This window comes from Fistularia commersonii, chromosome 17 (genome assembly GCF_037954325.1).
Source record: "Fistularia commersonii isolate RoL2024-O1a breed Wild chromosome 17, RoL_Fcom_v1.0, whole genome shotgun sequence".
Lineage (NCBI taxonomy): Eukaryota > Metazoa > Chordata > Actinopteri > Syngnathiformes > Fistulariidae > Fistularia > Fistularia commersonii.
In genome coordinates this window covers 9,442,997-9,461,563 of record NC_141300.1, presented here as the reverse complement: position 1 = coordinate 9,461,563, position 18,567 = coordinate 9,442,997, and the positions used below count along the sequence as shown (strand labels likewise).

The 18,567-nt window shown below is 38.4% G+C and overlaps 1 protein-coding gene across 4 annotated transcripts; it reads right to left on the bottom strand.

Moving 5' to 3' along the window:
• Positions 1 to 3,487: 3,487 nt before the first annotated feature.
• On the bottom strand, positions 3,488 to 15,669 carry phaf1 (phagosome assembly factor 1). 4 transcript variants are annotated; one of them, XM_086162578.1, is made up of 17 exons: positions 14,544 to 15,669; positions 13,929 to 14,011; positions 13,716 to 13,769; positions 13,076 to 13,159; positions 12,449 to 12,492; positions 11,918 to 11,997; positions 11,690 to 11,784; positions 9,869 to 9,933; positions 9,536 to 9,648; positions 8,983 to 9,116; positions 8,445 to 8,528; positions 7,249 to 7,331; positions 7,060 to 7,103; positions 6,722 to 6,768; positions 6,056 to 6,114; positions 5,872 to 5,944; positions 3,488 to 4,676 (listed from the first exon to the last, which is right to left on the bottom strand). In XM_086162578.1, exons 1-17 carry the CDS (start codon positions 14,605 to 14,607, stop codon positions 4,581 to 4,583), a joined length of 1,302 nt encoding a protein of 433 aa, XP_086018704.1. In that variant the 5' UTR covers positions 14,608 to 15,669; the 3' UTR covers positions 3,488 to 4,580. The 4 variants fall into 4 exon arrangements, 3 of the variants coding, with proteins under 3 accessions (XP_086018704.1, XP_086018705.1, XP_086018706.1); XM_086162579.1 differs by lacking the exon at positions 13,716 to 13,769 and having other exon boundaries at positions 14,544 to 14,753; XM_086162580.1 differs by lacking the exon at positions 13,716 to 13,769 and having other exon boundaries at positions 13,947 to 14,011; positions 14,544 to 14,753.
• Between the last annotated feature and the right edge of the window lie 2,898 nt (positions 15,670 to 18,567).

The window sequence follows — 18,567 nt, the reverse complement described above, 5'->3', positions numbered from 1 at the left end:
GCTCTATTTTTCAATTTTTTAAAGCTCAAGCCATGATTGTTTTCTTAAATCTTGGCTTGTTTGCCGTGACCATCCAAATGAGTTTGTCAAAACTTGACTTAATTCGATACAGCTCTAGAACTGCGGCCCTGGGGCTGCGGTCCTGAAACTGCCCTCCATGGATCTGCAGCAACCTCACAGTGTCGTAGAAAAAAAACCCCACCTCTACCTCAGTTGCCGATCGACTCAAAACATCCTGACGAGGTTTTAGGAGGGGGTTTAGAGATATAGCTGAGGTGTTAAGTCCAAAAGGCAACACGCAAAATACAGGTGCAACAAAACCTTAAACATTAAGTATGTGAAAAAAAAAAAGAAAAGAAAAGCAAACCCTGAAAATTAATCCCCACAGAAAAAAAATTAGATGACTGAGATGGCTAACTCTAGCTTGTTGCTACACTCAGTGAAACACACACAAACCAACATACTGTACATAGATGCAGTTAAAATGCATTCTCAATCAATATTTACAAGATTTCTTTTTTACAGAGATGGAAACAGAAGTCATAGACTCGGCGAGAGATGAGGCACAATGTTCAGCAGTCCCCCCCCCCCCCACACTTGCACGAAAGCAAGTTGCAAAGTGTTTGTATATCGCTTTATGACATTTATAATACATGTTTCCATATTCAGCGTGAGATGTAGGGGCAGGACTGTACAGTCGCTTGGTTCAATCTGGGAATCTGTCAAGTGTTTGCTTTAGGTGACAATGTAAAATTTTAATGCGGGGAATAAGATCGATTTAAATGAGAAGAAGTAAAACTCGTATGAAATCAACACTCCGAAATCCCCAACGTGAGGGATTTTGACAACAAAAGCTGTTTTTGGAATCACACATAAACCCCCTGCTGTTTAAAAACTCTACACACATGTACCTGCAGCTGCATGGAAAACAACGGGAGAAAAATCAATACTGAGTGGTTTGTAAAAAGAAAAAGCCTTTAGTGACTGTGAGCGAGTGTCTCCTTCCCGCTGCGTGTTGAAGAAAAACCACAGTCAGGGGAGGAAATGTTAGGATCTGAGTCAATGAATCATTAGAATCCGGGCCAAACCAGCAGATTATGGTTATAACAAAGCGAAGAAAATAATTATTTACAAATAGTTGACGAATCAACTCCATGAGCCCGGCGATTCCAAACACTGCTGAATGTTCCTGAGCGACACAGACATTAGAAAGCGTAGTGCAGAGATTTGGTCAGTTTCACCTCATCGGGGATGTTTGACGACCCTATCATCAAAAATCAATTCAAATCAACAATTTAAATAAGGTCCGTGAAAGAAAAATTACAATTAATCCAAAACACTGAGCTCCACATCTCCATTCAGTCTCAAATTTCCTAGTTTGTGTCGACTTTCCCTGCTGTTTGTTATCATTGACTGAATGACGGCTTGCATTAAATAGTCTGACCCGAATGGTTGCTGCTGGTACGTTTCAGTCCCTGGAAGCTAAATAAGACCCAAAACATTTCTGCTGTCAACGCCTTTGGGTAGACAGGCTTGAACCACCAGACAAGCAGCCAAACTTACAGACTGTGACAAAGGCGTCTTTTTTTGATGTGTGACCTGATGCCTTTGATAAGTTTACACAGAAATAACACAAAACTTAAATAAATCGCACGTGTAATTTATCAAATTAAGTGACTGAGCTGCAAACTGGTCTCACAACCACCAACTGCAAGAAAGAAATGGACGGAGCCGTGATGACACATTTCAAAGTTTTTGTTTGGGTTCGACTTTTGGAGCTGCAGGTGAAGAGAGTATTATTGGAAAAGAGGGCGGAGCTGAAAGACTGGGTGATATCACAATACCCAGATAAATACTTTTTCCAACTTATAATCACATCTACGTGACAGTTTCTCCCCAGCATGAAGAGTTTGACTTCCCTTTTCAGATGTATAGTAAACGTTTAAAATGTGACTTTCTAAACAATACTTTCATGCTGATCGTTTGGTTTATTTCTTGAATATTTTAAGGCCATTTATTAGAAATGTACTTTATTTATAAATCACTTTAAGGCAATTCAATGCATTTTTCAAGTGATTAAGTGCAGATTTTTGGGCAATTTTCGAAGGAAGATTTTTGATAGTCTACCTTTTCTTTTCCTGTACTTGCCAGTTCACTCGTTTATCTTTAGGTAAAATTAATGAAATTACAGAGGGGAAAAAATGTGGCTTATAATATGTAGGAATAGAGTCAATATTTTATTAAAAAAAAAAAAAACCTAATATGATATGAGCTCAAATTTATTGTATCAATATATTGCCCAGCCCCATGAAGACACAGCTAATCTACTGTACATGAAAGTAATTTAGTGATAAATGAACACTGTGCGGTGGTTAAAAAAAAACATAACTTCAAACTACAGACTGAGACCATCTATCAGAGGTAAAACAAGTTGACAAAAAAAAAAAAAAGATCATCTTCCTCACTTCTACTACCACCTGACGTTTACTTTGCTGTCAGTGGAGTCTCCCCCTGCTGAGCTTTAGAAAGAAATGCAGGTTTAAGGCACTTCCTTAACAGCTTCCCTCTCTACACCGAGGTAACCTCCAGTTCCCTAGTACAGTCTACGGTCTATTATTAATGCTGATGGACGGACGGTTGCGCCCCCAGCCTCCTCCATTTCCAGAATACGGGAGTTAAATCGCAGCTCTGATAAACCACTGCTTAATTAGAAACCGCCAAAAGCTCTTTCTACTGGTATCGTGTTTGCGACCAAATTCAGATGAGAGATGTTCTTTTTTTTGTGCCTGTAATTTAACTCAGCTGGGACTGAATTCTGAGGCCTTTTCCACCACAAGAAAAAAAAAAAAGGCTTGGATGTGCAGGTCTGAAACAAAGACGCGTACTCTCAACACGACAAGCTCAGACGAGAGATTTGAGTGATAACGTCAGCTGATGAAATCCAACCGTCCTGAAATGTCTTTGGCTTTGGTATTTTGGCAATTCAACAGAGGAATAAATGCAGACATTTCTGAAAGATGAATTGCGATCTATCAGTTGAGAAAAAGCAAGGGGGGGGGGGGGGGGGGACTATGAGGTTTTGAGCAAAACAGAGGTCATAAAATTACACTCCAGCACTTTCCTCTGTCCAAATTTATGGATTAAAAGAAGAAAAAAAAAAAGAAAAAAATATCTGTATGTGTACACATACACACTCACACACTCACATATACATGTCTCTAAGACCTCACCACTGATTAATGTCTTGAGGGGCTGGTCAATCAAGTAAAAAGGTGTGTATTAGTGCAAATGTAAACATTGATTTAAAACAATGGAAAAAAAACAAACAAACTATGTTGTGAATGACAAAATACATGTGGAGAGAAATAAAGAGCCTATGCTGTTTCGCACCATGCACGGGGGAAAACGCGGCAGGTTGCTAACTTGTGCTTGTAATAGGTCTACTTCCCATTCCAAAAAACATCCGCTGAGTTCATGCAAATCCTTGTTTGTGTGTCTGTGCATGCCTGCATGTCTGAAAAAAACAGAAGTCTGAAACAAAGAGTCGGCTGTGGAGGATCAGAAAATGCATGATGTAACGGTGGATTCTCATTGTGAGGGGATAGACGTGCCACTGGTGTCGTGTGTGCTTTGTTTAGAGGTGTCTTTTTTTTTTCTTCTTCCTAAAATCAGCGGTTGGAATCATGCAGATGTTCCTCTGTGTGTTTGTGAGTGTGCATGCAGGAAGCTGGACACATCTGTGCACTGTGTGTGTGTGTGTGAGTGTGTTTTAACAGCGCTGTTGAGAGGGTCAGGAATGAACAGGACGGAGGACCAGGGAGACGGACACATCTGGCCATCTAGTGGGTTCTACGTCGTCGGACGCATCTTTCTCTAAACCCTGAGTTGCAGTCTGCAGTGTTCCAACGTCTTCTGATCCAAAGGCTCGTGCTGGGTTTAGTTCTTGTGGTTCTGTTTTGATTCCGGTTTGACTCACATTTACGAAGCTGGCAGGAAGACAGGCGTTACTGGTTGGGACTGGCAGTGTGGTCAGTTGATGGTGTGGAACCCGAGTTGGCTTTCGACTTGAGCAGTTCTTAAATGGTTCAGTTCAGCCTTTTTTTTTCTCTCTCTCTATATTTACTGCAGATGATCGTTTGACATGAGTTCCTGAAAATGCCACCTTTTCTTGGAGTTTTGAACCTTCTCATCTGCGATCACAGAGTGGAGCTGTTGAGCTCAGATTTTCTGAACCAGTCCACTTGACCATGACAATTCCCGCTCAACTAAGACATGATTTTGCTGGCTTTCCTTCCCTGACAGCTTGATTTCCAATCCTGGGCAGGGTCGTGGTGGAGTCAGAGGGTTTACTGTCCCAGCAGGGCGTGGTTGGTTGAAGCAGCAATTCCTCAGACCCACCAGGAGAATCTTTAATGCATGGTTGGATGGGTTTGCTCTGAATTCCAGGTTGCGGTTGATTCTTTGGTTGATGGGCGGGGGCGGCTTTGCATTTCTGGGGATGGTCTGCTTGGTAAAGAATCCGGCTCTGGGTTAGACGTGTTGGATTCAGGCTACAATGGGTTGCGGCTGTCATTCCGTAATCAGTGGGAGCTACTGCTGGACGAAGGTCGGGGCTGACTGGCGGCCCGGGGAGAACCGTACAAAGTTACTGACGCTATGTGGTTGTTCTGCATCACCTAGGAGAGGAAAAACAAAGAGCAAATGAGCAACAAACAGGAACAGTTGACAATGTGCAGCGCAGATTAGAAGCAGAGCTGTTAGGACCTTAACAGAAATGGGATAATAATGTTGCTGGTGCTAAATGTTTTCCAAAAGAAAAAAAAAAAAACAAGAAAATAAAAATAAAAATAAAAAACAGTGGAAACTAGTCTTATTTGCCCCCCAAAATAACAAAAAAATCAAAGTGAATTGGCCTTAAAAAAAAAAAAAAAAAAAAGAGACAAAAATGACCACAGAAAAGAAACTCAGCTAGAAGTTCCCTTAAAACTAACATGAAAAACAGACCAGGAAAGTATTACAGTATGAAACAAACCATTTTTTTTTTTATTTCCTCATACTACAAACTAGATGGAAAATGTCCTAGAGTCCTCGTTAACACATGGAGACATTAGTGGAGAAAAGCTGATGAGACATTTAGAAGAAAGTTAATAAACAAGATGCATTTATCAGAGTATTCACCAAAAACACTTCTGTGACAGGAAAGTAGACCTCAGTGTTTTCAATTACGGCTCTCATTGCCTATTTTCCACCAGACCGGTCTTTGAATCCCTCCTTTTCATAATTTTTATGCCCTTGAAAGAGAGCTCTGGTTTTTAGCACAATAGAGGGCAGCGCTGTCTTTGCTTATGAAAGCGCAATTTACTAAACGGTTTGATGATTCCCAGCAGCCCTGTCATGTTTCCACAACCTTCACCTTGTAATTGGCTGAGTGGATTCAGGGTAATGATGAAATATCCGAAATAGTCTTAGGAAAAACTAGATACTGTTGCATGACAAAAAAAAAAGAAAATCATCAAAACAAACAGTGGCGCATTTTAAGAGTGTTTCTTTTAGTTTAGTTCTCAAAAACTTATCACTTTAACCACTGTAAATGGTGGAAGAAATGTTTCAGTCCTGCATCTCTGAGTGATATTATTCTAACTCTGCTCATTGTATTTATTTTAGTGCTAACAATTACTGAAAAATATAACAATAGTAAAAAAAGCGGAAATGTATGACACATTTCAGTATCTGAGCAGACATCCTGAAGTACATAAATATCACATTCAATTTTTTTTCACTTTTTTTTAGTGGCAAGCAAGGCAAAAAAAAAAAAAAAAAATCACAAAACAAAAGGAACCAAACAAAGAAACAACAAAAGACAAGTCTGACCTCAAAGATCATCCTCTGCAGTCCAAAGCAGAAGGTAGAGCCGAAGGGGTTGGTGTTATTGGCAGAGGACGACCTGTTAAGACGTACATGTGATGTCAGAGAACGGGATGTTTTGCTGTCACATCTAGTTTCCATGAATGTGATCTGCGGATGTTTGACGCTGCAGTTAAGTGTGTTTCCCTACCTGTGAAGCACGACGGGTTTCTCCATGGGGTGATCCAGCAGTTCCTGAATCTGATCCCACTGACATGGAACAAACATATTTGGGACCAGCTCTTGCACAGGAAGGTAACAAAGCTTGTTTATGCACTGCCAGCACTGCTTTGTAAATTTCAAAGTTACGGAACCAAATGCTAGTAAGATGATTAGCGACAAGGCAGCAGACCCAGTAAAAACAAAAGACAAAAAAACAAACAAAAAAAAAAAAAAAGCACACAATGTCAATCTGAACCCAGTTCATTATAAAGTCCTAAAACTAAGGGAAAGCTTATGGATTCTCTGAGATATTTTTAGTTCCTTTAGCTTCTAATAATCATGTTTTAAATTAATTTAATAATGAAAGGCAAAGCATTGAACACATAAACAGCTGTTCTAGCCCCTGAATTTATAAAAGTATATTCATACAAACCGTTTGATACTAGAATCAGTCAAAACATATAGTATACACGCACAAAAAAAGTACCATCATGGCAAAAGAAACTAGTCATTTCCACTTATCTAGTTTTAAATCCTAGCAGAAAAAAAAATTGAATCAATGATGCAGACGTCTTAATTTTTCTTTAATACCTTCAAACAAAAACAAAAAAAAAAATCAGGCCTTTTCTAGGCAATAAAATCTTAAAAATCTGACCTTGCTGTAGGTGGTTAATATGGAGTCGTCTGTCTGAGAATCAGCTCCTAAAAGGTGGAGAAATCAAAGCCAGATCATGTGATTTATCTTTTATCTCAGTTAATGCAAACAGAGTTGGATCAATATTGTTCAGCCAAAAAAAATTAAAGGGAAAAAAAAGACAAATGTCTTCATGATGACGCAAATCTGACAGAGTCGACTACGAAAACAAAGAAACTCAATTTTTACATTTTCTGTCAAGTTTCTTGGAAAAAGTTAATAAAATCTGCAGCTAGATGTGTGGAAGTTTAATGTGTAAAAACACGTTTCAGCCCCAGCATGTGACCCAAGAATCGCACCTTTTTTGATGACAAGTGGAATCTTAAACTCACACCGATGATATCTGCAAAGACAGAACATACCTGAGTACACTGAAAGCTGTCGAACAAAAAAGTTGCGGCTGTAATTTCACATTCTATGTGCTGGTTATTATCACTATTATTATCATTGTCAATGGGTAATAATAAAGGAGGGAGTCAGATATTTACATATTAAAGTTGTAATGCCCGGGATAATTGGTGTGGAGGACAAATTTCTTCACCAGGTGAGTTGTGGAGTCAAACAGGATGTCCTGTGGAAAAACAAAATACAAAAAAAAAACTCAAGTAGACATGCAAATACAAGGGTTCTGCCTGCCTGCCCGTCCCCTTCCCCCGCTGTTTATAGAAACAACAGCGATCTATCTAATAGGAGCACGTTGTTCAGAGCATCTGAACACATGAGCACAGTTTGTTTGCTCTCCCAACATAGATCACGCAAGCAGGAGTAAAGATAGCAACCTAAAAAATGTCACGGGCTAAAAGAGTTTTGATCTTTTAAACTCAAATGACAGTCATTCATCGAGCAAATCGTCTTTTCTGAGGAATATTCTAATAATCAAAGAATCAACCGGGGGGGATATATTGGTATTGAAATTTTATGCCTTTTTGAACCCGCCAGTCTTGCAATGATTTATGTCCCTGGAACTTATTTAATCTAAGACAGCTTTTAAACTCCCACCAAAGGGGGTTGGGGTGGGTTGGGGGGGTCAGCTGATTTGCACACACTTTCAGTGCAGACACTAATTTCACATGAACAAATGTACATCCAACTGCGATGGATCTGGTTACGTTTAAAGGCTCTTGAAAAGGCTTCCGAAATCAGCGTTCGATCACTGAAGTAATTTCATGCAGATGTTCAGGAAATTTCACACTGATCCACGGACAATTTCTCAAATGATTTTCTGGTGGTTTTGTGCAGGTTTGGAGATCATTTCCATGCAGATATGGCATGTATTTACTTGCTTATTAAATTAAATGGTTCTTCTTGATTAGCATTTTTTTTTAAAAGGATTTTCTGGTTGTTTCACATTAATTTTGGTGGAAAAGTTTTAACCTTTTAAACGCTGCTTTGAGGATTTTACCATTATTTTTAAGGCACCTAAGAGTTTAGCGTCATCTCCTACTAATCTTGGCTCAAGGTTCACCAGTAGCTATATGCTCAATGCTGAACAGGTTTGGTTCTTCTCCTCCAACTATCTCCTCCAACTTGAATTCGGAGCGACTGAAACTGCAGCTACGGATAAACTTTAAAACGTAACAAATGGAGTCACACAGATATCGCTTACACTTTAGATCACAAAAGAAACTGGACATGAAAAACAAACAGACTTGAACACACACACACACTAATAAAGAAAACCTACCACTCCCAGGGTGAAGTAGTTAAAGAAGTAGTCGTTACATTTTGAAGGAACCTGCTTGTGAGGCGATGGAGAGTGGATCTTCATCTGAAATTAATTAGGTCAGATATTAAATTGTAACACATCTCATGACAGATTTTCTTTTAAGTCTTGTTTTAGCACAATGAGCAATTACAAAATAGTTATTTGATGGCATTAATCATGTTATGCAAGTCACAAACAAAAGTAGCAACAGAACACACTAAAAAGCATTTACATTAAAACAAAATAAAAGCATTCAGTTTTGAAATAGGAATGTGTTGAAGAATTAATGACAACAATTACTATAATTATTTAGCACATAAGTTGAAAACTGGTTCCTAGTATTTGGCCACTGTCCCAATCTTATTTCACTTTATTTTAGAGATTTTATCTGACATGAATAAAGTTATCAGACAGAGAGTGCAGAACTTTGTAAAGACAAACTCTAAATTTTGATTCTAAGCTCTATAAATAATAGATCTTAACCAGGTTTACCAGTATTCAACAAAGTTTCACCTACTTTGTCTTCGGACTTGTAGAAGACTTTATGCGGCGACCCCAGAGCGCCCAGCACGTCCTGACAGGAGTCTCCAAAATAGATGCATCTCTCAAGGGACCTCACTTTAGAGTCTGTCATCGCACCAGGACCACAACCTGCATCACCACACAATACGACAACAGCAAGTCAGACAGGCGCAGTAGAGCAAATATAAAAAAAAAATTAAAAATTATTGGGGAATTTTTTGCCCACACAGCAGCGTCATGGACAGTTTTTGACCTCTTTTCTAATGAACAATCTGACAATTAAGCTGGTAAATGGTCTGGGGTTATGTTCGGTAGTTGTACTCAGAACTGACAAAACAACATGAAAACAAAGGATATTATTTGGATGAGGAAGAAAGTGGTTTAGGAATTGTACTCTCTTGAAAAAAAAAATGCAAAAGCATTAAACCTGAAAATATAGATGAAAACCTGAAACCTAGATGAAAACCATTTTGGCACCAATTTGCGACAAAGATGACTACTATTCTTTTAACAGCATTTCTTTACACACAGAGATATAGTTACATTACCAGCAGTGAGAAGGCGGAGTTTGAGTCCCAGTGGTCCGGCATCGTCTCTCAGGACATCTACACACTCTGCATAGATGTTACCGAGGAAACAAGCCAATGGCATTGCAGGAGCTCTGCAGAGGGAGGAGCGTGTCACTGGTTCTTTGTTTCTTGTGTAACTGATTGAAATGAGTTTCTCCAAAAGATATAAACACACACATATATATATATACACAAGCACACACATACATACATATATTTATGTATGTGTGTTTATATATTTTTACTATTGACTAAACTAGGGTAGTTAGTTTGTAACACAGAGCATTTGGGTGCTTTTCTCAATTATGTTACCTTGTTTCTAGCAGATTATTGCCAGTGTAGATGTGCATCCTCTTGACCATCGCTCCATGTGGAATCTGCAGGAAAACAGGGAACAGTATGATTTAATATGTTTTTCAAAGAAAGGCTGAATAGCAAACGAATACTTGCTTGACAGTCATTTCTAAATTATACAAGCAACGCTAAGTCAAGTCACCCAGTGAATGACCTAAATACCTCCAGTTCATATTGGTCCAACGATCCAATCCTATTTCATTGTGTCATTTAGTGCTTATTGTTCCTGCCAAGTGGCCATCATCTTCTTAGATCCCAAAAATTCTTTTAAAACTAAATTATTACTTTGTCAAACATAAAAGAATATCTTTCCTCATGAAACATTTATAACTGGGACAACAAAAGGGAGAAATTTCTGAAAACGTTAACACTGTCTTTTTACTGTTGGTAAATTTGAACCCAACCTCCCCAAATGGTCAAAAAAGTAAACAAAGCCTGAAGGGTAGGAATAACATAAAAATATTATTTTGTAACCTGAACAAAATATGAAAAGTGTGCATTAATCAATACTGATATAATGTAAATATAGATAAACCTTAATTAAAATCTTTCCATGAAAAGTTTAACAGGATGGTAAATTTAGTGGTTAATGAAATAAGTCAAAATGAATCCACCATCCATTTCAGTCTTTCAGTGTTGGTCACCACGGAAATCCATAATTGGGAAAAAAGGAGTGATTTCAAGCAAATCTAGGTAGGGAACCCAACTAATTTTTCACTCGGTTAGTGGAAAGAATATAACCCTTCTGAGCGATCATTTTGATTTTAGTGTCGTCAAGAGACATTACAGGAAAATATATTCCTTTGTCATCAGTACTTCACTTGCACGCAGTATTGAGGATATTTCTCCTCTTCATCTTTCAGTCATTTTCTCACCTGATTAAGACATTCTTAAGCTCCTTAGGAGTCATCCTCTCAAGAAACAATCCTTTAGCTTAGAGGGTCTCTTAAGAGCTCCATTAGATGATTCATGAATACCTTAAACACGCTACAGGGTCTAGTATGAACTATCAGAGGCTGGCTTAGGAAACGGCAGGAATCCAAGCATTCATCGAATTTTATCACTGGTAGCAATTCTTTATTTTAGGAAGCCTTGTGAGCCTGAACCCTGAGTCACCATGCAAACCAACTGCAAACCAATAAACAAGAAACACGGAGTGTTCACTACTTCATTTTTCAGGGCAAACAAGCGAAAAGCCCTGTTACTCATCTACGAACTCCAATCAACATCCTCGGGTTTGCAGACATGAAAGTTGGAGGTTTTAAAAACAGCAAAAGGCAGTGTCTATTGAAGCACGACGGACGGAAAGGTATTTTTAGCAAAGACGTGATGAATTGCAGAAGCCTTAATATTGAGGTGAACTCCATATCTAAAAACAGAAACAACACAGAAGAAAATGCAAAAAAGCAGACCCCGGCATGCATCTATCTATAGAAAATGTTCCAATATAAAGGCAAAATATCACCAGCAAATCAGAAATAAAATTGTCCGGTGGGAGTACTGACCTGTCCCACCATGCCGCCCCTTTAATGTTTAAATAAGTAAAAATATATGCCAGCACTGCCATCACTGTGAAAAGTTTATATCAAGTAATACAATTAGCCAATACATTGGTTGAACTCATTTAATGGAACACTGATCATTTTGGAGTGGTATGTTTCCTATTATTTCTAAATAATGGGAATTCAGTTGTAAATGATTACCAAAACTGCAAAGTTTCCCTGGTTTCCAAACAGAGCAGGTCACTAGGCCTGTCTGTGGTAATGGAAACAGCCTCACCTCGTATTTTGGCGCTTCGTTCCATGAGTCCAGTTGGAAGGAGAAGGACAGTCCTCGGAAATTGAGATGGAACAATTGCTCCGCAGGGTTGTAAACTGGAAGGGGAGACATCCAAAGAAAAGGAGACTTTGAGAATTGTTTAAGACGGATCAAATACAGTTTTGTATAGAAGTTTCTTTTCCTGATTTGGTGGTCTGTGAGGGTGAAAGATTGTAAATAAGATTGTACCTCCAGGATGTGTAGCTCCAAATGACTGGTCTATTTGTTCTATTGTGGGGGCAATGGCCTGAGAGTTGAAGTGGACTCCGCTGAAATGTAAAACACAAATGAATAAACACGGGGTCAGTTTTACATCAGTGAGGAGCTGATGCCAGGGATGGATTTAATTAGCAAAAACTCACAGAAAAAGTATGTTTTACAGACACACGAATGCAAGCAGAGAATAGTAGTTAGATGTGGTTTCTGTGGTGCATAAAATGGACAATGTTTCCAGTAAATAAATACCATGATAAGTGTGCCTGCAGTTAGATGCCAGGGTTTAAAATATGGCAAAATGAGATCTTATTCAGCAGGTCTGAACTGTTAACGGCATGAAATTCTGTTTTCATTAATGTTTATTAGTTGTCTGTCAGCAGGCAAGTAAAAATTATCGGGCTGATTTCCAGGAAACTTCCCAAGATGACTGAGGAAAGGGCCAACAAACAATCCATTACAGAACAGTGCCAGCGTGGGCTTGTTGTGTGACATATTTTTACTCACCAGTATTTCAACTTGACTTTGCTTAGGTCATATACTTCAATCACCTGCGACAATGTAAACAAATGAAAAGAATTAGTCTAGCAGAAAGTGAATACGAAAGTAAAATAAAATGAACAATTATATGGAAATAGGGGTACATTAAGCAACAGTGGCAAACTGTCATAGATCTTATTAAAGTTGCGTATATACATACATATACACACACATACACATATGTATGTATGCATGCATGTATGTATGTATGTATGTACATGGAATATCTTGTAAAATAGAATTATCTAAAATGGATAAATCACTGATAATGTGTCAGATGTATTGAGATACTGGTAAAAGGCAGCAGTATTGAATTCAGTGGAATTAAACATCTTATCGAGTTGAAGAGATATTAAATAAATATATTTCCCTGAAGTAATTTTAACACTGTCGTTTACCATGTCACTCAGCACTACCTGTTATATAACTAAATAAATATGACAGGAATCTTTGGCTGATATCATGAACACAACCCTGTCAAACATCCTGTCTTGATATCTCCACAGGATATGGCCTTTCAAGAAATTCCTTAGTAACAAATACATCTGCTTTTGTTTCACCAGTTTAAACCACCATTTATGCAAATATTTTCACCTTGAGTCTTTGATTTGTGGCATCAAACAGCAGCTTAATCCCATCCTGAGTCAAGTTCAGTATGAGGTCATGGCTGAGTGGTGTCTGTCAGAGATAAAAATAAAAAATAAAAAGAATAAGATGGATAGATAAATGGAAAATGACATTGAGAGGGATGGACGTGCCTTTACACATGGATGCAATCACAAATTGCTAGGCTTACTAGAATCAGATTTGATGATATACATGTAACCAATAAAGAAAAAAGATGGATTATATCAATGACTGCAACATGCATCACTGTTACAAGTTGCCGATACTCTACTTGGAATGAATCTGATAGTCTGATTTTAGTGTGGAATTCTGAATAAATACAAGTGAAATTACATAGATATGATTGGCACATAGTGAAAAATCAATTGACAACATCCTTGCAATTTAGGCAGATATTCCATATGAGTAGATAAGTCTGTTTTAAAATTAGGTTTCATAAAGAAGTCATGCAGGAAAATATGGTGACCATGAATAGAAAACTTAATGTCATGATGTTTATAAAAAAACAATAACTAATAAATGCTTTGCTGTATGAATCATCATGTAAGTATTCCATGCTGCTGTAGTTAAATCATGCAAATTTATCATAATGTCTAATGATACAAACTTGAAGGATGCTCGAAACGTTCAAGATGGAGAACAAATCCTCACACGTGAGTAACTAGATCAGGGAAACATTTGTTGTTTTTGTTGGGGCTAATCCTTGATGCTATGCAACAGAAATGCAGTCAACACAACTGGTTTGTTGGGAGACAGTACACATAAATATTCCTTAAAAAAGCAATTCTTTCCCAGGGGAGAAACATGTTTGCCATTTTACCTGTTCACTATATAGCACCTGAACATTTTTGATGATGCGGCAGTGTTTCTGTAGAATAGATATAGCCTGGGCCAATGGCATCCCTGAAAAAAAATGCAAGCAGGCAATAAAAATTAGCTGAGTTGACATTAATGAGTAATAGATGATTAAATATTGATCAATATGTTCTAATGGATTGAGGTAATATGTAAAAAAAAAATCAGACATATTTGTGTATTAATTAACTGAGTGTGTCACTAGCCTGGTGATAATTTTCATGTGTATGTTTTTAAGGTAATTTCTTGACGTATTTACAATGTATTTTATTTTTGCAGATTTTAAGTGCAATAAAACTGATTTTCAAAGGTGATAAAAGCCAGTAGATCTTTTTTGTGCTGGCGGTACAACCAGAACTTGAAAACACCAATTCAATGAGATGAGAAAAACAGTGACAGCAAAGGTCCCTTTCTGAATGGACCGTAAAGGCGTGCATCACAATTTTAAAAATTCCTTTTAAGCAATTAAATATATGATATTACCTAATAATATCTTCCAGCCCTGGTCCCTGACCACCCCCACCCCCTAACATGAGCAAGAAACTTGACTGTGGTTTACAAATGTGTTTGTGATACTCACCTAAGGCGAATTCCCATTGCTCATTTCCTAATGATCTCTCAGGCACCACCTCCAGATCCAGCATTGGCAAGTAGTTGGGGGCAGCTCACCTCGAAACACAATGGGACCCTCTGAGGGACCCTTTCTGCTTGTCTCTCCCTGACCACAGCGCAGCCTTACAACAACAACAGCTTCAGGCCTCCACTTCAACACATTTCCCTATGTTGGACAGCTTATTCTAGCGAAGAACCCAGATGTTCATGGGAGCATCGAAAGGTGTTAACTGGGGAATTGCAGAGTGGCCACTTTACATCGATAAACCGAAAAGGGAACGAGCAAACTAAATTAAATATGGCAAATTACATCCAATCCGAAGCTCACTTTGATGCTCGGGTTTTAAATAACAATTTAACCTAACAACACTTTGCACTTAGTTGCGCAATCTTACAACTCAGTTACAACACAAGGTCGAGGGCCAGTCAGTCTATTGCTTTTCCTGTGTTCTAAAAACTAATACATATGTGTATATAGATTTCAAAAACAATCATTCGAATTGAAGTCAGCAATTTTGAAAACAGTTTCAAGTTGCTAAACACACGAGGACACGCCGGAATAAATCGCAGTGGTGTTTGTTTATAAGCTTATAGTGTCAACTCAATGTGCAGACTCACATGGGCTGCGATAGAGACGCCTTTTGTCGCTGTCGCGATGTTTAACCGCCAAGCTGCCGTCAAAGTATCGACGCCTGATAACACTGCCTTTCGCGCTGTGTGTTAGCTTTAGCCGACCAGCTAAGTGCCCTGTGTTGGGAATTAAGTAGAACCATAAATAATGTTTGCGTAGAGAATTATCCCCATTCGAGGGGTGTTGCTATTGCTGTTTGTACTGGCACGATAAACAAAGAGTGCACGTCAAGCGCTCGGCTGGCTTTGCTGTTTGTTTTCCTTCCTTTCTTTCTTTCTTGCTTTCTTTCTTTCTTCCTTCCTTCCTTCCGTCCTTCCTTCCTACCACCGAGGGTCCAAGCTTGGTTGCTAACAGCTCCTCCTGTTCGCCAGTTGGAAAATACAAAGTTCTCGCGAGGAGACACTTCCCTTGTTTCAGTTCGTGGGCAGGTGCCTGGTCCTCTTCCCCCCCCGTGTCCCTTCTGCTCGGGTTCAATCTGTCTCGGGTGTCAGGGTCAGATAGGAGCTGCACCGCGTCCAAACAACGGCAACTTCGGGCATCAACAACCCAGCGAGATCAGCTGATTATTTAACTTCCGGTGTTCGACGCACGCTCATGTGGATCGACGTGATGACGTAATCGTAAGCGAATCAAAGGTTGCTGCGCCTCAGGATAACATTACAAACAACTACTGCTTCGATCTATTACCTGGAAACGTTTTATTTATTTTCTTATATTCAATTACTTGGTCATACATTTTAAGGTTAGAGTGTAATGTTTTACCAATTGTTACTTTTTAAACTCAAAAATTGAAACATTAATTTTGTCCACCTTGTTGCAGGTAAAAACTCCAAATTTGTCGAATGCGGCATATATGTCTCGGTTCAGAAAGTAAAATTGCAGTTGAAGATAAAAAACTGAACCTTTGGTCTCATTGTCGCTCTTTTTAAACGCACAATTTAAAAGTGATGAAGATGTGCAGTAATGCACTTAACATTAAGCTATGTAACTTTTACATTGCGATGTTGTCAAAGAAGATAATCACCTTTGCTCATCTACAAGAAAAAAAATAGTCATGATCAAATATAATTGAATTTTTATGTACATTTTTCCTCCACTGATGGAAACAAGTGTAGGAAATGAATGTACTATCGGGGATTTAATTTTAAACATTGATGCAAACAGTATAACTTTGTTTTCTATTTATTATCTAGGAGGATCAGCAGGATACATTTTTGAGAATACTATCTGTATGGGACACTGTTTCCTTCTCTGTTGACTGCTGTACAGTTTTTGCTAAATAAGTGGCGTGAGGAAGCAGCCTTCCTGTGAATTAAAAGAAAAACAATACTTGATAACACCAAAGGAACAAAACAATACAGTGTCAGGCATAAGGACAAAAGACTATGATTCTAAAATGCATCTCCTTTCACACTGATCTTACTGATCATGGTGATTTACACCTATTGAGTTGCATTACCATGACCTTAAAGCTTTATTTTCCCGTATTGATCACATTCATCATTTAATTCCAGTCTTCTTTACAGTGAAGAAAATTCACATTTTGCCTCTTGCACATTGTCACCATACCATAATATGTATCTGTTTTCACATCCATTCTATTCTGCTCAAGTACACCATTTGGGCTGTGTCTCAGATCCATAGTTTCTGCATGTTAAGAAAATATACTCTACTGCATCAAAGTCTGCACACTACTTACAATGTCCTGATGGATGATTTGTCAGGATAAACAGAGCTATATCAGGATTACTGTGTCCAGTTCTCAATCTGCTCATAATATGTATTGGCTTTTTTGCAAATTTGTCTTTCGACTTCTCGTAATTCCTACTTGGTACTGTACAGAATGCAAATGCCTTCCTTTCATTGCATTAGTCAAGGACTTCTGCTATCTAGGATGTACATTTCCCTCGGTCTTTGATAATCTTATGTTGATTTTAAAAGCACCCCCTTTTCTGTTTTTCATTTCTAAAGAGACTAATATTCTGATCTTTTCTTTCTGTTGAATCTCTTTTGAATAGCTAAATGATTACATGGAGTAGATTCCTCTGCATATTGTATTCCATTTTTGATCCGCTTAGTTCTGTTGCCAAAATGTGCTGGAACTAATAAGAATATGACCCCAGTTAGAAATTGATAGCGATAATGAAACAGCTATGTTTTCTAAAGAAATTGTGACTTTTAAAACAGACATTAAGCAGCATTTGTTATGCGATCATATAATTTCTAGCACGCAAATGTATATATCTCCCTTGTGACATCAGCCAGGTCCATATCAGCAACTATTTCTGCCCCTGTAAATTTCTGCCGGATAGAAAAGCACCAACATAATACTGCTGTTCATCAAAATGACACTTTCTGATTTCATCACATCTGTCAGATCTGCAGCAACCAGGGTGCTAATCTGAAAAAGGACCTGTGAGATCTATATGCAGTGAAAACCTGCTAATAGGATGCTACGCGGAGATGCAAGACAGGAAGACAGGAAATCATCACATGTTTGAAAATGAAATGGTAGGAGAATGAAGACAGAGTGGTAACAAGAAACTGTAATGATGTCTGGAGTTCCCCACTGTTTCAGTGTTGGTGAGTCTCAACAGAATCTGATTATGATATTGTAAGTGTAACACAAGAGACACTAAGTCAGTCTTGATAGAATTGGGTAAAACAGATGACTTAAAGGAGTTCTGTTTTCCTTTACTCATAAATAAAATGTTCCCGAACAGATGGGGTGTTATAATTGCGAGGAATCTGGCAGTAAGGCACAAGGCTGGTGAGGACCCTGAGGAGAGAAAATTGGGGAGGGAATGAGACCAACGAGTTGTAACTGGGAAGGTAAATACAGTGTTGCATACAGGAAATGTGAGGTTTCATAGCAAGAAGTGAAGGTTCAACTGATTCAAATAAAAACACAAGCAGTAGTGTCTTGTAATCTATCTGGCAGGTGTTATAAATGCTACATACGTAATTAAATCTAAAACTAAGTGGATCCAGATCATTGAAAAAGCTGTTTATTGTGTAGTTGAAATACATGTGTATGTAAGGCACAATCTGTTCACCAGTTTCTTTGCATGGTTGCACAATCCAGTAAAATCATCAGTCACCGATGACGCAAACTAATTGTGTCCTTTGGAATTGGTAGCAATAATAAAACAAAATGATTCTTGCGGCGGAGTGGAATGTATGGTGCTCGACTTATTTTGCTCAAGAAAGCAACAGCTTCATTTATGAATTGCATTTACTTAAGAGTCGCGGTTTGAGCTGAACACGGATTTTGTGTTGTGTGGGGATGTGTTAGTGAGGGGAAAACGTTAAAAGTATTTGGCAGTGACAGTATGGGTTGGAAGGAAATGACAGGTGCTTG